The sequence below is a fragment of the Mastigoproctus giganteus genome, chromosome 3, assembly GCF_048544385.1.
Source record: "Mastigoproctus giganteus isolate SK-2022 chromosome 3, ASM4854438v1, whole genome shotgun sequence".
NCBI classification, from domain to species: Eukaryota; Metazoa; Arthropoda; class Arachnida; order Uropygi; family Thelyphonidae; genus Mastigoproctus; species Mastigoproctus giganteus.
Window position 1 is genome coordinate 200,648,762 of NC_143577.1, and position 18,889 is coordinate 200,667,650.

The 18,889-nt window shown below is 35.8% G+C and overlaps 1 protein-coding gene across 3 annotated transcripts in view; it reads right to left on the bottom strand.

The window, feature by feature from the left end:
• Polr2I (RNA polymerase II subunit RpII15) overlaps positions 1-18,889 on the bottom strand; it is an 85,137-nt gene that overhangs the window by 10,756 nt on the left and 55,492 nt on the right. For all 3 annotated transcript variants that reach the window (XM_090370811.1, XM_090370809.1, XM_090370810.1), the window contains exons 5-6: positions 15,897-16,023; positions 3,753-3,823 (exon numbers count right to left, since the gene is read on the bottom strand). In XM_090370811.1, coding sequence (XP_090226937.1) covers positions 3,761-3,823; positions 15,897-16,023 — 190 coding nt within the window. In that variant the 3' untranslated portion in view covers positions 3,753-3,760. The remainder of the gene's footprint in view (positions 1-3,752; positions 3,824-15,896; positions 16,024-18,889) is intronic.

Sequence of the window (18,889 nt, forward strand, 5' to 3'; positions counted from 1 at the left end):
CAGAGCACCACTCTACAAGGCCATAAGGAAGATAGACGTCGCATACCCCCTCAACCTAAGCATGAAGACGCCCCCTCCCAAAGAGATGGAACAAAGCAAGAAGGATGGGCAAAGAAGACACTACACTACATGGTAAACACTACAATAACCTCCATCAAGATCACATAGATAAAATGGTTCCCAGTGCATCGCTCATGAGCAGAACATTCTTCTTGCAAGACTGAAGGATTTATGCTTGCCACCCGAGACCAGGCAATAACACCAGCAACTATATAAAATACATTGCCAAGGAGCCCATTTGTTCACTCTCTTGCCATTTGTCAGAGTGACAAATGGCAAGACAGTGAACAAATAACACATGTCAACGATGTCACGTGGCCTCAGAAATAATTCAACACATCACCGCAGGATACAGGGTGATCACCTAGATGAGTACATTTGTAGACATGATTGGGTCACCATGATAATATACCAGAAGCTAGTGAGGAAATACCAGTTGATCAAAGAAAGTGACCCATATTACAAGTACGACCCCAGGCTGTACTAGAGATCAAAACCCACAAGACACGGACAAGACAATTGTCGACAAGAAAGAAAAGGCTACCTATCTGATAGACATAGCAGTGCCCAATATAGGCAATCTCCAGAAAAGCCATAAGGAAAAGAGGAAGTACATGAACCTAAGACAGGAGATCAAGGATATGTGGCATATGCAGCAAACAATGGGCAATGTGTCAACCACCGGTATAGTGCCAAAGATGCTACAGAAGAGCCTAGCAGCAACAGGTTTCCCAGAGAACATCTACAAGGAATTACAGAAAGTGCAATCCTGAACACCTGTAGATATTCAGAGAATTCCTCAACCAACAGTAATAACAGCTGGACATAACTCCTGCATTTAATACCCATACCCACCACAGAGAAATAATATAATAATAATAAATAAGAATGTTTTTGGTCCACCAGTGGTGATACAAATCTGAATTTTTGTTGGTGAAGATGCTTCTGTAGGCCACAATCAGGATATACAGGGATATCAGGTTTGTGGATCTTAGGTAAATCATGAAACTGTGGCAACATCCTCAGGAGTGGAGGTGATTAAAAGTTCATTTGAAGGCCCAACAAAGTATTTAGTAGCTGGTTGATTCCCCTCTCCAGTGTGACAGGGTTCTTCCTAACTGGGCATAAACTGCCAAATCTTCCAGGAACTGATTCAGCTTATGGTCCATGAAAATCCAGCGTAAACACAGTGGATTACAAGAGCCACTTTGTCTAACAACTGTGGGCTGTTTGAAAATAAAGCCTTGAAATTGTGCAGAGTAGAAAGCTGGTTTTTGCTTAAGTTAGACAACTATCTGGATCTGCAGGCAACACCTGAACTGTTTTTTTTCTTCTTTCTTTCTTGTGTATATTTGAGTATATGACCGTGTGCATGCGTGTGTGTACGCATGAGAATATGCAAGGAAGTACAGGTACATATGAAATTTGTGACTAAAAGATGTGTATATACACAGTGATCATTGAATTATGACCACCTACTTAATACTTCGTAGGTCCTCCTTTTGCCCTCAGTACAGCAGCTATCTGACGTGGCATTGATTCAACAAGATGTCGGAAGCATTCAAGAGATATAGCCAACCAAGCTGTGTGTAATGAGGTCAGCAATGCAGGTATGGAAATGATCGGTGTATCCAGATGCCTGATATGCCTTTCCATAGTGTCCCACAAGTGCTCTATGGAATTGATATTGGGGGGAGTTCGGAGGTCATTCGATATGCTGGAAATCAGAACTGTGTTCCTCAAACCATTCCTGCACAACAAGTGCCTGATGACTTGGCACACTGTCATCTTACAAGAAGTGTAGCATATTCGGGAAAAAGTGTAACATAGCAGGGCGCACAGTCAGCAAGCAGTTGACGATAGCGGAGACCACTGATACATTGTTCCACATGCATCAGGGGTCCAAGTTCCTGTCAGTAAAACATACAACAGCCTCTACCAGCCTGCACTTTTGAAACCATGCATGATGAATGAAGAGCCTCATGTTGTTGATGCCAAATCTGTACACGACCATCCACAGTGGGGAGTAAATAACGTGACTCATCCGACCAACACACACCTTCTTCCAGTCTTCTAATATCCAACTTGCATGCTCTTTTCACCAGGCGAGTCTTTTATGCAGATGAACCTTGGTTAGGAGAGGATGCCATAGGGGTCATCCGCTGGTATAGCCCATTAAGTGCAACGCATAGTCATGGCAGGTATTGTTCCGGGTTGGCCCACACTGTATTGGGTAGTCAACCCTTGAACAGTGCTGCGCCCGTTCACTTGTATGAGTCATCGGACCCGGCACTCACATCTAACTTCAACCCTTCGCTGACCTTTGCAGTTTTGCTGTCAAGTTGTTGTTTGACCATTTTGACACCAATCCTGGTACACTTTAACAATGGTGGCTCTTGAACACCCCACAAGTTCAGCCGTTTGGGAAATCGAGGCACCAGCTCCTCAAGCTCCCACAATCTGTCCTTTATCAAAGTCCGATAAATCCTTCCTTTTACCCATCACGCTCGGAATTTTACTACCTACTGAACCACTGACACCTTATCTATGCTACATAGGTCGATTAACTCCGCACTCTCGTACCTCACGTGGTCAACGGGGCGCACATAATTCAGTGATCACTCAATGTATATGTAGACATCTTTTATGTATGTTCATTGGTGTTTTTTTTTTTTTTAATATATACACACACATATACAGGTGATTACTTGGCTGATAAAATATACAGGCAATGTCTGAAAGCTATCAATGCCATATATATTTTGTTTTGTGAAACTTTCATTTTTCAATTTTAGTTCCAGAGTGCCTACATTTCAGTAATATTTATGCAATGATCAGGTCACATAAATGATTTTACAGTTTGCAAGTTTTTATAACTTTGATACTTGACTACTGTGGGCATAAAGGAAAAATAAAATAAAACTGAAAGTAAGAATGGTCATGTTTTAGTTTATTTTTTGACAACATTACAAAGTTATGTTGTCAAAATAAATATCCAACACAATTAGTATAAATTACTCATTGCAGAAACCCTTGAGATTAAGTTATACAAAATACAATTAATATTTGTAGACCATTCCTACTATATGATGATTGATCCATTTATGCGCATGTGTGAAGATCAAAAAAGTAATAAATAAGATAAATTTTTCTGGTTACTTTTTTTGGTTTGCTCTTGTTCCTGTGAACATGTAGTTTCGAAAAGCCTTAGTCCAACTTAAGGAATGAAGAGAATATTGCTCTATATGCAGTTAAGCTTTTTTTATATCAATTTTAATTTTAGTTTTAATGATATTGGACCTGATGTTTTCCTTACTGGCAGGGAGGTGGTGGTTGGAACCCTGAGTTGAGTTGAGTTGGGCGTCCAATATTGATACCGTGGGGTTGTCCCGCTACTGTTTTAACAGTGGGGAAGAAGTTTAATTAATCTTATAATTATATCGTTGTTACAAATTAATTATTAACATGTTGGACTAGGAGAGTTGGTCGAAAGGAGCCATCCTATAGCAAAAAAATAAAGGTAACCCCTGTTGCATCTCATTTATTATGTCCATATTTTGTACTTTGTACAGGTGATTACTTGGCTGATAAAATATACAGGCAATGTCTGAAAGCTATTGATGCCATATATATTTTGTTCTGATTTTTATATTCTTTGCACAAGACTGGGACTGCTCTTAGTAAATACTTACCATTCAGTTCACTCTGTCCAGCGATGAGTACAGTTGGCATTGGTGCATACATAATACAGTCTCATTTCATCCTATGCAAAAAAAAAAAAGTTTGGTGTTATAAATTTCTGTAATGGGTGAAACAGATGAAATTAATTTCATTAAATATTTTCCATTTACCTACTTTAAACATTCACTCCATTTTCTCACAGCTTCCATGATCCTTATGTAGATAACATGATGTGCATAGAAATGCTATTCCACTAAAACAAAGCTGTAATTGGGTGAAATGAAGCCAGATATCTGAAAGTACGTGAAATTTAAGGAACTAAGGAAACCACTCAGTTCCATAAAGCTAAATGAAATGGATACTTTTTTAACAAATTAATAACAAGAAGCTTTAAGTCTCTATATAAATACTAATTACGTGAATCATTCATATAATTTGCACTTATATTTAGTTGCATTTTCGTGCAATTAGTATTTATTCCAAGGCTCAAAACTATTTGCCATTAGCCTATTAATTTGAAGTTACCCATAACATTTCTTTAATGCTAATCAAACTACACTTCTGTTGTTTATTCATTTATCATGGAGAAACACTATTTAGGTCTAATCTTTCCTTGGAAGAACTGTATTCCTTGAGATCACTCAACTAAGATCTTTCATTTGTATTGCCAGTGCAGACAATGGGAACATCAAATTGATCTTCAGCAAGAAAGATTACTACAGAAAGATTTTTTGAAATCCTACAAGACATGTACCAACAGATTACCAGCGATTCTACCAAATGGTCAGAAAGGAAAGTAAAAAAAAAAAAAAAAAAAAAATTCAAGCAACCCAAAAGAAAAGGAAAATCCACAAACTTTTAAAACTAAATACAAACAATCCAGAAGCTCTAAAAATTCTGTTAGTATTACGGAACACAGGGCACGACTTCCTGCCTGTCCTCTCACCAGCGAGGACTTACCCAGGGAAAGCAGTAGTTACATGCTGATTTGTTCATCATTTCAAACAATATCCGAGTCACCCAAGATTCATTAAAAGCTTACACCATTTCTTTCAGCAGATAAAATATTTCCCTCCTGATGACACACAAGGGGTGGTCAAAAATAAATTTTAGAATGGGTTATTTTGATAGCTTAATGTCTTATAAAATAACATGAGAAAATTATATAATATTGTTTTTTACACAACTTCTGGAATTTATTTTATGTTGGTAGATGGCAGAAGAAGAAGAAGAATGAATATCCAGCAAACCAACAATCATCCAGTAATCAAATTTTTGAACCAAAGAGAGTAGAAGTGTTAAAGAAATCCATGAAGGAACGACTAGAATATTTAGGGAGGTATCACCCAGTTATGTTATTGTTGCAAGATAGTCAGTAGAGTTCAAAAGAGGATGGGAGACAGCTGAGGATGATCCAAGGTCTGATCAGCCATCTGAAGCAATCAATTCTGAAATAATTGGCATTGTTGACGAAAAATTTTAAAAAAACAGAAGAAATAAAGTGTCTTAACTTGAAAAAATTATTTAACATTTCCCATTGAGGAATTTTAACAATAATACATGAACATTTGGACAAAAGTTTGTGCAAGTTAAGTTCCAAGAAACCTTTCCATTCATAACAAACAACAGAGGGTGGAGTCATCAAAAGAGGATTTAAAATTAATTTCTGCTAGTCCAGATAGATTTTTATCTCAGTTGGTGGCCACTGATGAAACTTGATTAGTTTTTTGATCCCGAATCCAGATCAGAAAGCATGAAGTCGAAGTACAAGGGATTTCTAAAATATTTTTAAAAGACTGATAACATATGTTGTCAATATTTAAAAAAAAAAAAAAGTATTGAAGATTTAATCTTCTGCTGGATGTATGGTGTCTGACAGATAACTTTTTTCAATGTTTCTGTTATTTTTTAAAATTTGCAAATGAAGTAAAATCCTCCTATGTACCATTGCACACCATTATTTCCAAATGGTTATACGCTGTTTTCTACTTTCATTTTGATTTACTACGAATTAGAAAGTGTTAAATTTTTGTTTGACATTTAACAGATGCCAGATGAGCAACAGCAACTTTTCTTTCTTTTACGCACCCATCACTGACGGTAGATGTCTTATCTTGCCATAGAGTTTTGGCTAAACACAAACAGCTGATAAAAATACAGATGTTTATGTTGCATCTGCTAGATGCCACACAAGCATTTGTTTCAATCCAGGAGATAAATGACCTTGAATTTCTAAATTATATGATAAAAAAAAAAGAGCTTTTCTTCTTATTATTGGTTTCTCTCACTTATTTTCATTCAATATTTTTTAATTGAGTTAAAGTTTAAAACGTTTTTAGTAAAAGAGGCTAAAAATTTGATTTCTTATAATTTAAAGAAAAAAAATGGGTAACCTCAGAGATGCCTTGCAAGCATTGTTGTTACATTGAGGGTGCGAGTGACAGAAGGTTAAAGATTTTATATAATTTATAGTTTATTGTGGTTGAAAAGCTTGTTTTAAATGCAGGATCTTCACTGTTAGTGCGTGAGAGATAAATTTATTTATTAACCACACTCATCATCATCAGCCATTTTCAATCCACTGCAGGATGAAGGCCTCTCCAGCAACTTTCCAGTTCCTTCTGTTTTGAGCACTGGCCATCCATTCACTAACCAAAAACTCATGAATTTCATCTATCCATCTCCGCCTTTGTCTTCCAGGTTTTCTTCTAGCTCCTCTTGGGTACCATTCTGTTATTTTCTTAGTCCATCTGTCATCATGTCTTCGAGCTATGTGTCCTGCCCAAGACCATTTTAGTTCTTTAGTTTTGATAAGAATGTCCTTTACTTGAGTTTGCTGCCTAATCCATGTGTTTCTCTTCTTATCTAACAGTCTGATTCCCAATATAATTCGTTCCATTCTTCGCTGTGTAGTTCTCAGCTTCTCTTCCATTCTTTTGGTGAGTGCCCAAGTTTCACTTTCATAAGTCATGGTGGGGAGTATACATTGATTCATTATTTTACGTTTCAGACAAACTGGGATATTGCTCTTCAGTATGTGACTATATTTCCTGAATGCTATCCATCCAAAATTTATTCTTCTCTTGACTTCCAGCCATTTATCATTATTACAGCTAATAACTTGTCCCAGATAAGTATATGACTCCACCTTTTCAATTACTGCTCCTTCAATCATTATTTCCCTTTCTGTGGCATACTTGTTCATCATTACTTTTGTTTTAGCCATATTCATCTTTAGTCCAAAATCCTTACTAACTGTGCATAACTGATTAAGATTTTCCTCTAATTCTTTGGGATCGTGGCTTATAACCACAATGTCATCTGCAAATCGTAAATGGTTTAGGTACTCTCCGTTCACATTGACTCCTTTCTGCGACCAGTCTAATCTTCTGAAAGTTTCCTCAAGGGCAGCAGTAAACAGCTTCGGAGATATTGTGTCTCCTTGTCGAACTCTTTTCTCAATTTTAAATTTCCTACTGTCTTTGTCTAGTCTAATAAAGGAGGTAGCACTCTCATATATTTTCTTCAAAATCGTAATATATGGGGTATCTATGCCTTGTCTTTCCAGTGCCCGAAACATTGCCTTATGCTGTATGGAGTCAAATGCCTTTTCATAATCCACAAATGCCAGGCATAATGGCGTTTTATATTCATTTGCTTTCTCCATTAGCTGTGATATTACGTGAAGGTGATCCATTGTTGAGAATCCTGTCCTAAAGCCAGCTTGCTCTTTCGGTTGATTCTCATCAAGTATTCTTTCTAATCTGTTAGTAATGACCCTTGTGAACAACTTGTAGATGTGGGATAAACAAGCTAATTGGTCTATAATTTCCAATTTCTGATTTATCTCCTTTCTTATGCAGCAAAACATTATTCCACTGCTTAGGCGTCACACCTTTTCTAATGCACTTTGTGAAGAGCCTTGCCAGTTTTTGTGTTATGTCTCTTGCTCCCAATTTTAACAACTCTACAGTAACTTCATCTTCACCCGGAGCTTTCCGATTCTTCATTTTCTTCAATGCATGTTCTACCTCATCAGGAAGAATATTTGGTATGTCGTATGTGTTGCTACTTGGCAATCCATCTTCCCCACTGCTGGTATCATTCCCTCGCTCCTTGTATAATTCTCTATAGTAGTCTTCTGCTATTTGAATTATGCCTTCTCTGCTGTTTATAAGTACACCATCGCTATCCTTCAGTTTCAGTATCATTTATCTTTCTGTATTACTGCTCATGGCTGCTGATTTAAATGCTTTGTTTTCCCTTAATGCTTGTTCTACTTTTCTTGTGTTAAATCTTCTTATGTCCTCTCTGAGTCTCTTTCTAATGGCTTTGCATAACTCAGTATACTCAATTTTCTCCGTCAGCGTTTTTCTTGCTCTTCATTTGTCGTCTTCGGTTCACCATGACAAGTGTTTCTTGACTAATTTTTTCTTCTTTGGATTTCTCTTTCCCTATAGGTTTCTTGGGCTTTATCACTTTCAAAAAGTTGTAATATTCCTCGTCGATATCTTGGTCCTCAGCAGTCTGCAGAAGCTCATACTTGTTCTTAAGTTCCAGTACATACTGCTTTTTCTCCTCCTCTGTTATCTCAAAGACCTTTGTATTATTTACTCAAGTCGGTTTTTTCCTTTCCTTTCCTACATCTATATCAAGTGTACATCTTACCATTCTGTGATCACTTCCAACATTTACCTTATTCAGGACGGTAACATCATTCACAATATATCTTCTGTTAGTGAGGATGAAGTCGATTTCATTAGCTGTTAATCCATTTGGACTCTTCCATGTCCACTTTCTGTTCGCCCTTTTCTTGAAAAGGGTGTTCATTACTGACAGTCCTTGAGATTCTGCAAATTCCACAAGTCTTTCACTTCTTTTATTTCTTTCACCAATTCCAAAATTTCCTATAGTTCCTCTTTCTGTGCTGTTTTGCCTTTTTCTAACCTTAGCATTGAAGTCCCCCATAATAATAGTGTAGTGGGTTTTCTGCTCATCTTGCAGAAAACATTGAATATACGGGTAAATATGGAATATAGGGGTATATTAAAAATTTTTAGCTATACTTATGTTTGCTTTGGAACATTTACAGTATGATCTCCATATAACAAAATCGATCGTTTGCTTGAAAAAATTCGTTATACAGAAATTTCGTCATAAAGGAATATGACCTTTTCAAAAATGAAAAATATTGTAATTCAACATTCAGAAATACAGTAAAATATAAGAAATAAATCAGAAATAAGTGGGAATGAGTAAATTTTCTCTAACAATTAATTCAAAACAATTTATTAATTCTTCAAAACAATTAATTTATTAATATCACATATTAAGAAATTATTACTTACATGATGCACACAACATATTACACTTTTAAGAATTATTTCATAAAATATTTGGTTATTTTTTTTTTTTTTTTGTACACTGGATTTTACTGTACATCATTCACAAAAATGTTCGCATTTGTTTAAGCACTTAAATATATTTTCTGGCACATTTTCTTCACACTGAAGGCCTTGATGCCAAGTTTCAAATGCTGCCAACATTTCATGTTTGGAAGATTTGATATTGCACTCATTGCCTTCGTTGCCCTCATTTTCATCCAACTCATCGTCAATATTGGGAATGACTCCAACATTTTGGAGCCACTCGGATATTCAGCTACTATGACATCGCTATCAACTCCTAAAGATTCTTCAAGAACACTTTCTCCACTGATCAAACCTCTTGCTTGGAGTTCTTCCCAAGATTGCTCAATATCTTATAGCAGTTCATTCCCCTCATCGCTGTTAATTGGCATTTTAGCAAAACTTGCTTTTGTGAAACAATTCTTAATCGTTTCCATCACATCTTGACTCCACATTTTTGACAAATCTGATGTGCACATTCTCAAATTTATAACAGAATCTACAGGTTGGTTTCTATTCTCAGTATAATTTTTTTTCTGCATGCGCCTTCGGTAGTGCATTTTCAAATTCTTGATAATGCCTTGGTCCATTTCCATGTAGGTATCAAACAAAATAATTTCATCTTTCTGTCGGAACTACTTGGTGAATACAAGTCTTTATGGAGGGAATAAAACAAGCTTCACACTGGTAAGTTTTGAAATTATCGAGTGACGATGGAGCAGTTGTCGGTAATCAAAGTGATCTTTCTGTTTTCTTTCGTCATCCTTCTATCGAAATTTAAAATCCACTGTTAAAAAAAATTTCACTTGTCATCCAAGATTTTTTGTTGTAGTTGTAATCCAACTCTAATGACTTTACTCCTTTGTAACATCGGGATTGTTTACTTTTGCCTATTACAAAAAGCTTCAGTTTTTCATTATCAGCCATATTTGCACCAACCAAGACTGTAATTCTCTCCCTACTATTTTTACCACCTACACAGAAGTCAGTGTCTTGTCCGGCAAACATTTAAAAAATAGATCTGATAAATAGATTTCATCAACGTTGTCTATGTCTTTGGGCTCATAGTCCTCCATAATTTTTTTCAAAGTTGTTTCTTTTCAATGGGTACAGTCTTATTCAATTACAACCCCGCTTTCACCAGAAATAACTTTTTCAAGTAAGCGATGCCACTTTTAAATTTGTCCAGCCAACCAGAATTGGCTTGGAATGTTTTATGCCCCAGAAAAGATACGTACTCCATAGCCTTTTCTTTATTAATGGCCCTGATATCGGCATGTTTTGGTCTTGAATCAACTTCATGTATTTAAGAACTGCTTCATCTACATGTGTATACAGGCATAACTTTGCACACTTCTGACTGGATCCCGTTTCCTCAAACAGTTTGAGAATTGAAACAGGTTTTTCAGAATGGTTGACATTCTGAAAAACCATGTCACTACTGGCAGGGATATCAAATTTTAAAGCGATTTCTTTTTTTTTTTTTTAATGCCCCAATCTACACTATTAAACACTTCCACTTTTTCCATTACACTCAAAGATTTCCTCTTAGACATTGTAAGGTTACTTGCACAGCAGCTAAACAAAACTGATTTAGGGACCACTTGTACCTACCATACAGAGATGGGTAAAATTTAGTGAAAGTGTGGATGACTCATTTCTGTGAAACAACAGATGAATTTCTGGGATAAAGGAAATTCACTCTCTCCTAATTCTCTAATAGGGTGCTTAACTAGAAAACAGGTTGACCAGCGCCAATATCCATGTCGGGAATATGCCTTAATCTTTGCCAATAACTGTGGACAACACATAGATAGCTTGTTTGTTTATTTGGTTTATAGGAGCATTAGCAACTAAGGCCATATTGCTCCGGGGATATGCGGCGGTCATGCTCTGACCTTTCCGCATCCTCCATATTTGGTGGGTACGGGCTCGAAACATAGATAGCAATTCACCAGCATGACTTCTTGGTACAGTAATGGCTTTACAGGCAACACTAAGTTGTGGAATTCTCTTAAGATCCTTTAGCTAATAAAAGCCAAAGTGATTAATTGTTAATCCTTTTAACTCTTAATTCCTGCTTTCTTCAGTGTCAACTCTATTGCCTAAAGGCCAGAAGTGCGAATAATGCATACCCAGGTCAATCGAAATCAGTTTGTTATACAGAAACTATTTTAAATGTAATGACCAAGGGGGAATCAAAAGTTCGCTACGTAGAAAAGTTTGCTATATGGAAGAGAGGTCCGACTGTATATTAATAATAATAATATTACAAATAGCAGTAACAATTTAGAAGCACTGAACTGTTGCTGTTAAACAGTAATAAATTAACAACTATTAAACAGCAGTAACAGTTCAATAGTGCTTCTGTTACTGCTGAAATATTTTTTTTTTTTTTTTTTAAGCAACAAATTCAGAATCAATAAGTGCATGAACATTTGAAAGACATCTGTGGAATGGCAGTGAATGTAGAATTGGGATGGGCTGGTGTGCCATCAATATTATTAACTGTAGCTTTGATTTGTGTGTCAAAGACCAACTTAGTTTTAAAATATTAATCTAAGTGTGGTCTATGCTGATTCCTTTTTTATAGATGTTCATATTAAATCTGCCAGATGCAAGCATTTATGTTTCAATTCAGGGAATATAAGTGACCTTGAGAATTCTAAAAAAAAAAAAAAATATATATATATATGATAAAAGCTTATTATTATTATTGGTTCCTATGAAAATTTTTTAGGACCATTTGGATGAAATGGTCCTAAAAAATGGTCAGTCATTGCAGATATATACAAGACTGATGATCCTGATGTTATTAGGTGTCTCAAAGCCAGTATAGTGAGCAAAGCCTACACAGTGTAATGCTGGGTCTAATCATTATGCACTCATACTTGTCATCATTACACTCCTTCAGTCTTGCTTTAAGGCATTTTAGATCGAGCAAGTTGCAGGACTTTAAATACCTTGGCTCGCTGGTCCAGGAGAACAAAGTTGCATCCACCATGGAAATGCACAGCAGAATTGGACAGGCGGCCACTGCGTTTGCCTCGCTCAAATGGTGTCTGTGGAAGAGGACCAACATTTCCTCAAAGACTAAAATCCGACTCTTCCGGACTTTGATCCTGCCCATTCTCCTTTACGGATCAGAAATATGGATTTGTCTCAAGCTAGATTTAAACAAACTTGAGGTATTCCAAATGCGATGCCTGCGGCAGATTTTGGGCATCTCACTTCGTGACCGCATCACTAATGATACCATCCGCACCAGATGCCAACAGCAACCAACCATTGCTGACCAAATCCAGAAGCGAAGGCTTAGATGGTTTGGCCACGTATGTAGAATGGGCATGAACAGAATACCATCCACACTCCTTTGGAGACAACGACCCACCCAATGGAGCATCCAACGGACTGCGCCTAGGAAAACGTGGGCCAAGCAAGTGGAAAATGACTTGAAGAGCCGACGTCTCGACCTTAACCAGACCAGGACTGACGCCATGGATCGTAAAGTATGGAAGAACATCACAGAGCAAGTCCGAAACCCTGCGGCACCTACAGCAGCATACTGGTTGCGTGGCCAACCGCCTCCCCCAGCTGCCAGCTAAGGACCAAGAAGAAGAAGGCATTTTAGGCATGTCATGTGATAATAACATTAAGAAATGGAATTTGTTAGTTTCCTTCAATTTTAAATTTGAAAGTTATTTGGGGGGGGGACTCAATTAGTGAATCCCTTTCATTGCCCCAAATGATGAAATAACATCCACATACTTTGCCATAAAGGTTTAAGTGGTGACACATCAAAAACTCCTTCAAAAGATGGCATTAAAAGTCAGGCAGGATGGGGGAAAGGAAATTTCTCATATCCAGTCTTGTTTTATGGAAAACAGTTTAGTCAAATTAAGAATGTCTTTCTTTGGAAGAAGAGTAGGAAGGCCAATGAAAATACATTTTTGAAGTTGTTCTGTGAGAATAGTCTTGGCTCTGGTGAAAGGAATATCTATAAACATTAAATTCATATCTAGGCTGGCAGCTAAGAGAGATGGCCAAAACGTTTCTGAGAGCTAAACATAAAAGACAGGTACAAAAATCTGTTTTATTTGTTTCCCCCTACAATGTGTTTACCATGAAGTTCAATGCATTCATTGTACTTAACATGCAGAGTTTAATCCTTCAAAAAAAAATTCTTTCAAGTTGGGATGTTCAATCAGGGGTCCACAGCAGCTTTTAGCTCTTCATCATCTTTAAAATGAGTTCCACAAAGATGAGATCTGAGGTTTCTGAACAAATAATAGACACTTGGGGCTAGAAATGGATTGTATCGGGAGAAGTTAATTAAAATCCACATTCATCATTATGAACTGGGCTTTGTCACAGCCACACATTAAGAAAGAAAACTCAGTGGCTCAATTTTCCCCCATCTTTTCCTGCATTGCAGCTTTTTACTCTGGGACAATGCTGCCATAATATTCCTTTATTGTGGTTTTAGGTGCAAGGTAATCATTAACAACAATTCTTTTGTTTCCCAGAAAATTCAGGTCAACAATTTTCCTTCTGAGATTGGATTTTAAACTTTTCCAGTGTTACAAAATGAATGCACAGTTATACAGTCAAAGCTCTTTATAGCAACCCTCTTTTTAATGTGCCAACAAGTTATAACGTTCTATGTGGTTGGACTAAGCCAATTTCTTATTAACCTAATGCTTACATTCAGTATAACGACCATAAATTTCTACTCTTAATCTGATTTTTTACTTTTTTTATTACAATATTTCCATTTAAAAATGACAATGCTTCAAAATATATTGAAGTAATTCATGAGTTTGCAGACTGACTTATGAGAAATCATTTTTTAAGATTTTCCACACTCTTTTCTCACAGTGCGGTAATGAAATGTATATCGACTAGAAATTAATTTCATTAGTTAGAGTGTATGTACTAAATTCAAAAATAGTAAAGCTTAAATTTCCAGTACTCACCTTTGATCGATCTGCAATTGTTATGGTTTGAATAATAAGAGATTGGCTAACTTTAAAGTGATTGGTTTATTAAAAAATTAAGGGAGGTGATTGAGACATACTTTAAGACATATTATAACTTCTAAATGTTAGAGTGTGTATGTTTAATGGTATTGCTCCAAAAAAGCAGATAGCTTTGCCAATAGTAGATAAAATTAGGATTTTGCAAGCTGTAGGTAATGGTGTGCATTCTAAGACTGACATTGCCAAACAGTTCAGCATTCCTAAGAGTACTCTGTTCACTATTCTGAAAGATCAGAAAAAGATTGATAGTTTAGAGAAATCTCCTGCACTGTGAAGGATTCGAGCACGAAAGGCAAAGTAGCCGGATATTGAAAAGGTACTTTTGGAATGGCTAATGATGATGCATGCAAAAAAACCTTCCCATAGATGGTAATAATTTAAAAATTAAGGCTGAATCGTTTTCACATTGAATGGATATTGACAAATTTATAAGTTCAGATGGATGGTTCCAGAAAATTAAGATTCGTCATGGCCTGTCTTTAAAAAAAAAGTGGGTGGCAAAAGTGCAGCCGTGGACATTGACGCTACAAAGGAATGAAAGGAAAATCATTTAAAAAATGTTTTGACGTACAACCACATCTTCAATGCTGATGAAACTGGACTCTTTCTTAAGAAAAATTACTGAAGAAAAATTTTTAAGAAAAAATACTATGAAACAAAATTGTGCCGTGTCTTAAAAGCAAAATTTAATGCGAAATTGACATCTTACAGGTAATGTATTTATGAGTTTCAGCATGGGATGAAGTTGATGAAAAAGTGACCGTTAACTGCTTCAAACATGCTGGATTTACTGCCTTGAATGATGCAATGTGTGAATTTTTGTATGCTCCTTCCTCTATTAATTGCAAAGAACAGTCCAATAATAGGGAAGAAATATTTGAGCATGTGCATCGTACCCTAAATTTACAGGATAACTTAAGCTTCAAAAGTTACACAGAAGTGGATACGGACATTGAATGTTTCAGGATATGCATGAATGAAGAGGATTTAAAAGTTCAGATGGATCTAAGATTGCAGATGTAATATTGCATCCTTATTATAATCTTATTGCAGATGTAATGGAAATTTTTGAAATTTGTAGTGATAAAGATGAGGAACCTACCATGGCTGAACAAGAAGTTTCAGTGAAAGATGCTCATCAAGGATTAGAACTGGTATGTTGATTTTTTTGAAGTGCAACTTAACTGCAAAATTGAAATAACTGCTATTGCACACCTTCATAATTCTCTTTTAAAACATGCTCTACCAATGAAACAGCATTTTTGACAGATTATTTTAAAGTATGAAACAATTCTCTTAATAGTCAGGTATGTAGCCTATATAGTGAAATTTTCAATTTAATTGTAACCTTACTGCACTCTACAATCAATGCAAAATTTACAATTATAATTTTCTTGTTTAATACTGTAGTACATATTATACTATATTGTATTAGTAGAATTACATTAAATATTCAAGCTTTTACTTGTTTTGTTGCTGATTTTATGAACGACTAATATAGCAACCGTTTTTCTCATTCCCCTAGGGGGTCATTATATAGAGCTTCGATTGTATATAATTCAAACTATTCAGAACAACGAACATATTTCAATTTATATTTTCAGTGTTTCATCCATATCATATTGTTAATTAATACCCAAGAAAATACCATACACTACTTTTCTTGAATTTCTTATGGTATATTATTCACAAATATAATTATGCGTACCTCAGCTCTTCTGCTTTGGGCTTGGAAGAAGACTGCTTCTCTATGATTACACCTGGGACATGGATGTTCTTCTGTTCTTGGTAGTGTTGGATCATGAATTACATCAGAGACAATCTGAGTTAATTCGCTAAAATGGATTTAAAAAAAACATATTCAGAAATGTTCTAAATTATAAAATATTTGCATTACATAAATTGAAATCTCATTACAAAATATAACACAGAATTTTCATTATTTGATATGTCATTGAAATGGAGGAAATACTAAAGATTTCATATTTGCTGTGTTACAAGCATCTGTAATCTCACTGATTCAGAAATTCAAGCTGTACTGAATAAAACTAAACTAATAAAACTAAAACAGTAAAATCAAAACTACAACAGCAAAATTACAAAAAATATTAAATATGTAATTAAGCATTACAGCTCTGGTTCATACAATTAAAATTTGTAAATAAAGACTTGTAGCTATATTTCAATATACATATTCTATAATAGGACTTGTGTCAAGCTGTTATAGACATGCTTAGTCTATAAAAGCTAGACACAGTGTGCAATGTGGTGTTTTCTATTTGATACCAGTTTTCCAATTTATATTGTGGTTGCCAATATTTGGACAAACACTGAGTATTACAGTAAATTTGCTTTCATAAAAAGAAAATCTGTTAACTCTGTGATTACTCAGAAAAGAAAGCAATAATCTTTTGCTTGTATTCAGACTACTAATGTATTTCAGATATGTATGCATTAGGCATATAAAATTTGATTTTCCATAATGTATAAATTACTGATTTGATAAAAACTTTTTTCCAGACACTAACCTTTTTTTCCCCAGCTTTCAATGTCTTGTTTTCTATACAAAGCAAGTACCAAACAGGAACTTCAATTACACTGGAAGAATAATAGTTTATCAAATAAAGGAAAGCAGGTCAGACTATACAGTGGCTGACCGGGCTAGCCAGATGGGTAAAGTGCCTGCCTAGCAACCCAAAAGTCACGGGTTTGAATTCCGCCTCGGGCTTGGATCAGAGTAAAATGCAAAAACTTTGGGGGGTGCATTATGGCCACAGAAGTCAATGCGCCAACAACACACAAAAAAAAAAAAAAAAAAAAAAACTAGACAGTGAGATGCTGGGAAAAGACAGAGAGATCTGGAATGTGGAGGGGGGAGGGGAAATTGCCAAAGTGTTGACATGCTGAAGCAACTAGCAATTTTATACAAAAATGAGGAATGTTTAAGTAATTTTATAACAAATACTGTTTGTGTACACAGTTTATCCTTGTCCTGTGCTATCTGAATCACAATATTAATGTAAAGAGAAATTCTGGATTGTCAGCTTAGTTTGAACTGAAAAGGCATGATTTTGTTTTTGCAAGGTCTGAGGATTTTCTTCTTTCTTTCAAAGGCAATAATCATTTTATCCCTGGTTTATGAGATTCTAATGGCTGTAATATACTGATATGTTCTCTAAAAATCAGCAAATCTTGGCTAATGTATTTTTTAACACAATGAAATTAAAAGCAAGTTTACACAAATATTTTTATTTTTGTAATAAAATGTTCATCATCATCAGCCATTTTCAATCCACTGCAGGATGAAGGCCTCTCCAGCAACTTTCCAGTTTCTTCTGTTTTGTGCAATGGCCATCCATTTACTACCCACAAACTCATGAATTTCATCTGTCCATCTCCGTCGTTGTCTTCAGGTTTTCTTCTAGTTCCTCTTGGGTACCATTCTGTTATTCTCTTAGTCCATCATGTCTTCAAGCTATGTGTCCTGCCCAAGACCATTTTAGTTCTTTAGTCTTGATAAGAATGTCCTTTACTTGAGTTTGCTGCCTAATCCATGTGTTTCTTTTTTTATCTAAGTCTCCCAATATAATTCGTACCATTCTTCGCTGTGTAGTTCTCAACTTCTCTTCCATTCTTTTGGTGAGTGCCCAATAAAATGTTAATATGTTCTAAAACCTTAAAAAAGAAGCATAGCTGACGTAACTATTTGGTTTGTTTTTTTTTTTTTTTTAGGAGCATTAGCAACTAAGGCCATATTGCTCTGGGATATGCGGTGGTCATTCCCTTGACCTTTCCGCATCCTCCGTATTTGGTGGTGACGGGCTCGAACCCCGGTCTAATCAAGAAGCGTGTGCTACGCACTGCTGCTCCTTCCCACCTGGCTACGGAGGCGCCTGCTGACATAACTAATAATTACAACTGAAACCTAAAAGAAATGATACTGGAAATGAAATTGAATGCCAATTAATATTCTTTACTGAATAGCATTTTATTGTGAAATGATGAATTTGATCAAAATCATTAAATTTCCAAGAAAAAAATATTTTTCATTATTTTAGTTTTTTAAAGAATGACAAGAATAATGTACAATGAGATGATAATGTTTGTCTATGCAATTTATGTCCCTTTTTCATAAAAGAAAATATTATGAATTCTGAAATTAGATTATTCACAGTGGCAAATGATGCAAGCTTATAGAGAATTAAAAAAAAAAAAAAAAAACCCACTCCTATCCATCCCCTTCAAGAATTTGTTTAGTTCTTCCTTAAATTTATTAAAACTACCCATTTCTACAACAGATGAAAATCTGTTTCAACAATCAGCCACAATCAATCACTGAAAGCAAACTTCCACACATCTATCCTGCAACCATTCTAACTTTCTCAATTTGAATTTATACCCCTTCATGAGTATAGTTGCAGCAAGAGGAAGAATGCCATTGACACTGAGCTTCCTCAATCTATTAAAGCCCTTAAACACTTCAATCAGATCTCGTGAGTACCTACTTGGTCTACAGATGCTGAAAGTTGCAGAAGTGAAGCTTTTCTTGGTAAGAGAACTCTTTTGTTCCCTGCACCAATCTTGTTGCCCTCTTCTGCACCTGTTCCAGCAGATTCTTCCTAAAAAGAGGCCTCCAGATCAGATTTCAGTACTCAAGATGCAGCCTAACCAAGGCCTTGTACAAAGGGATAACACATCATC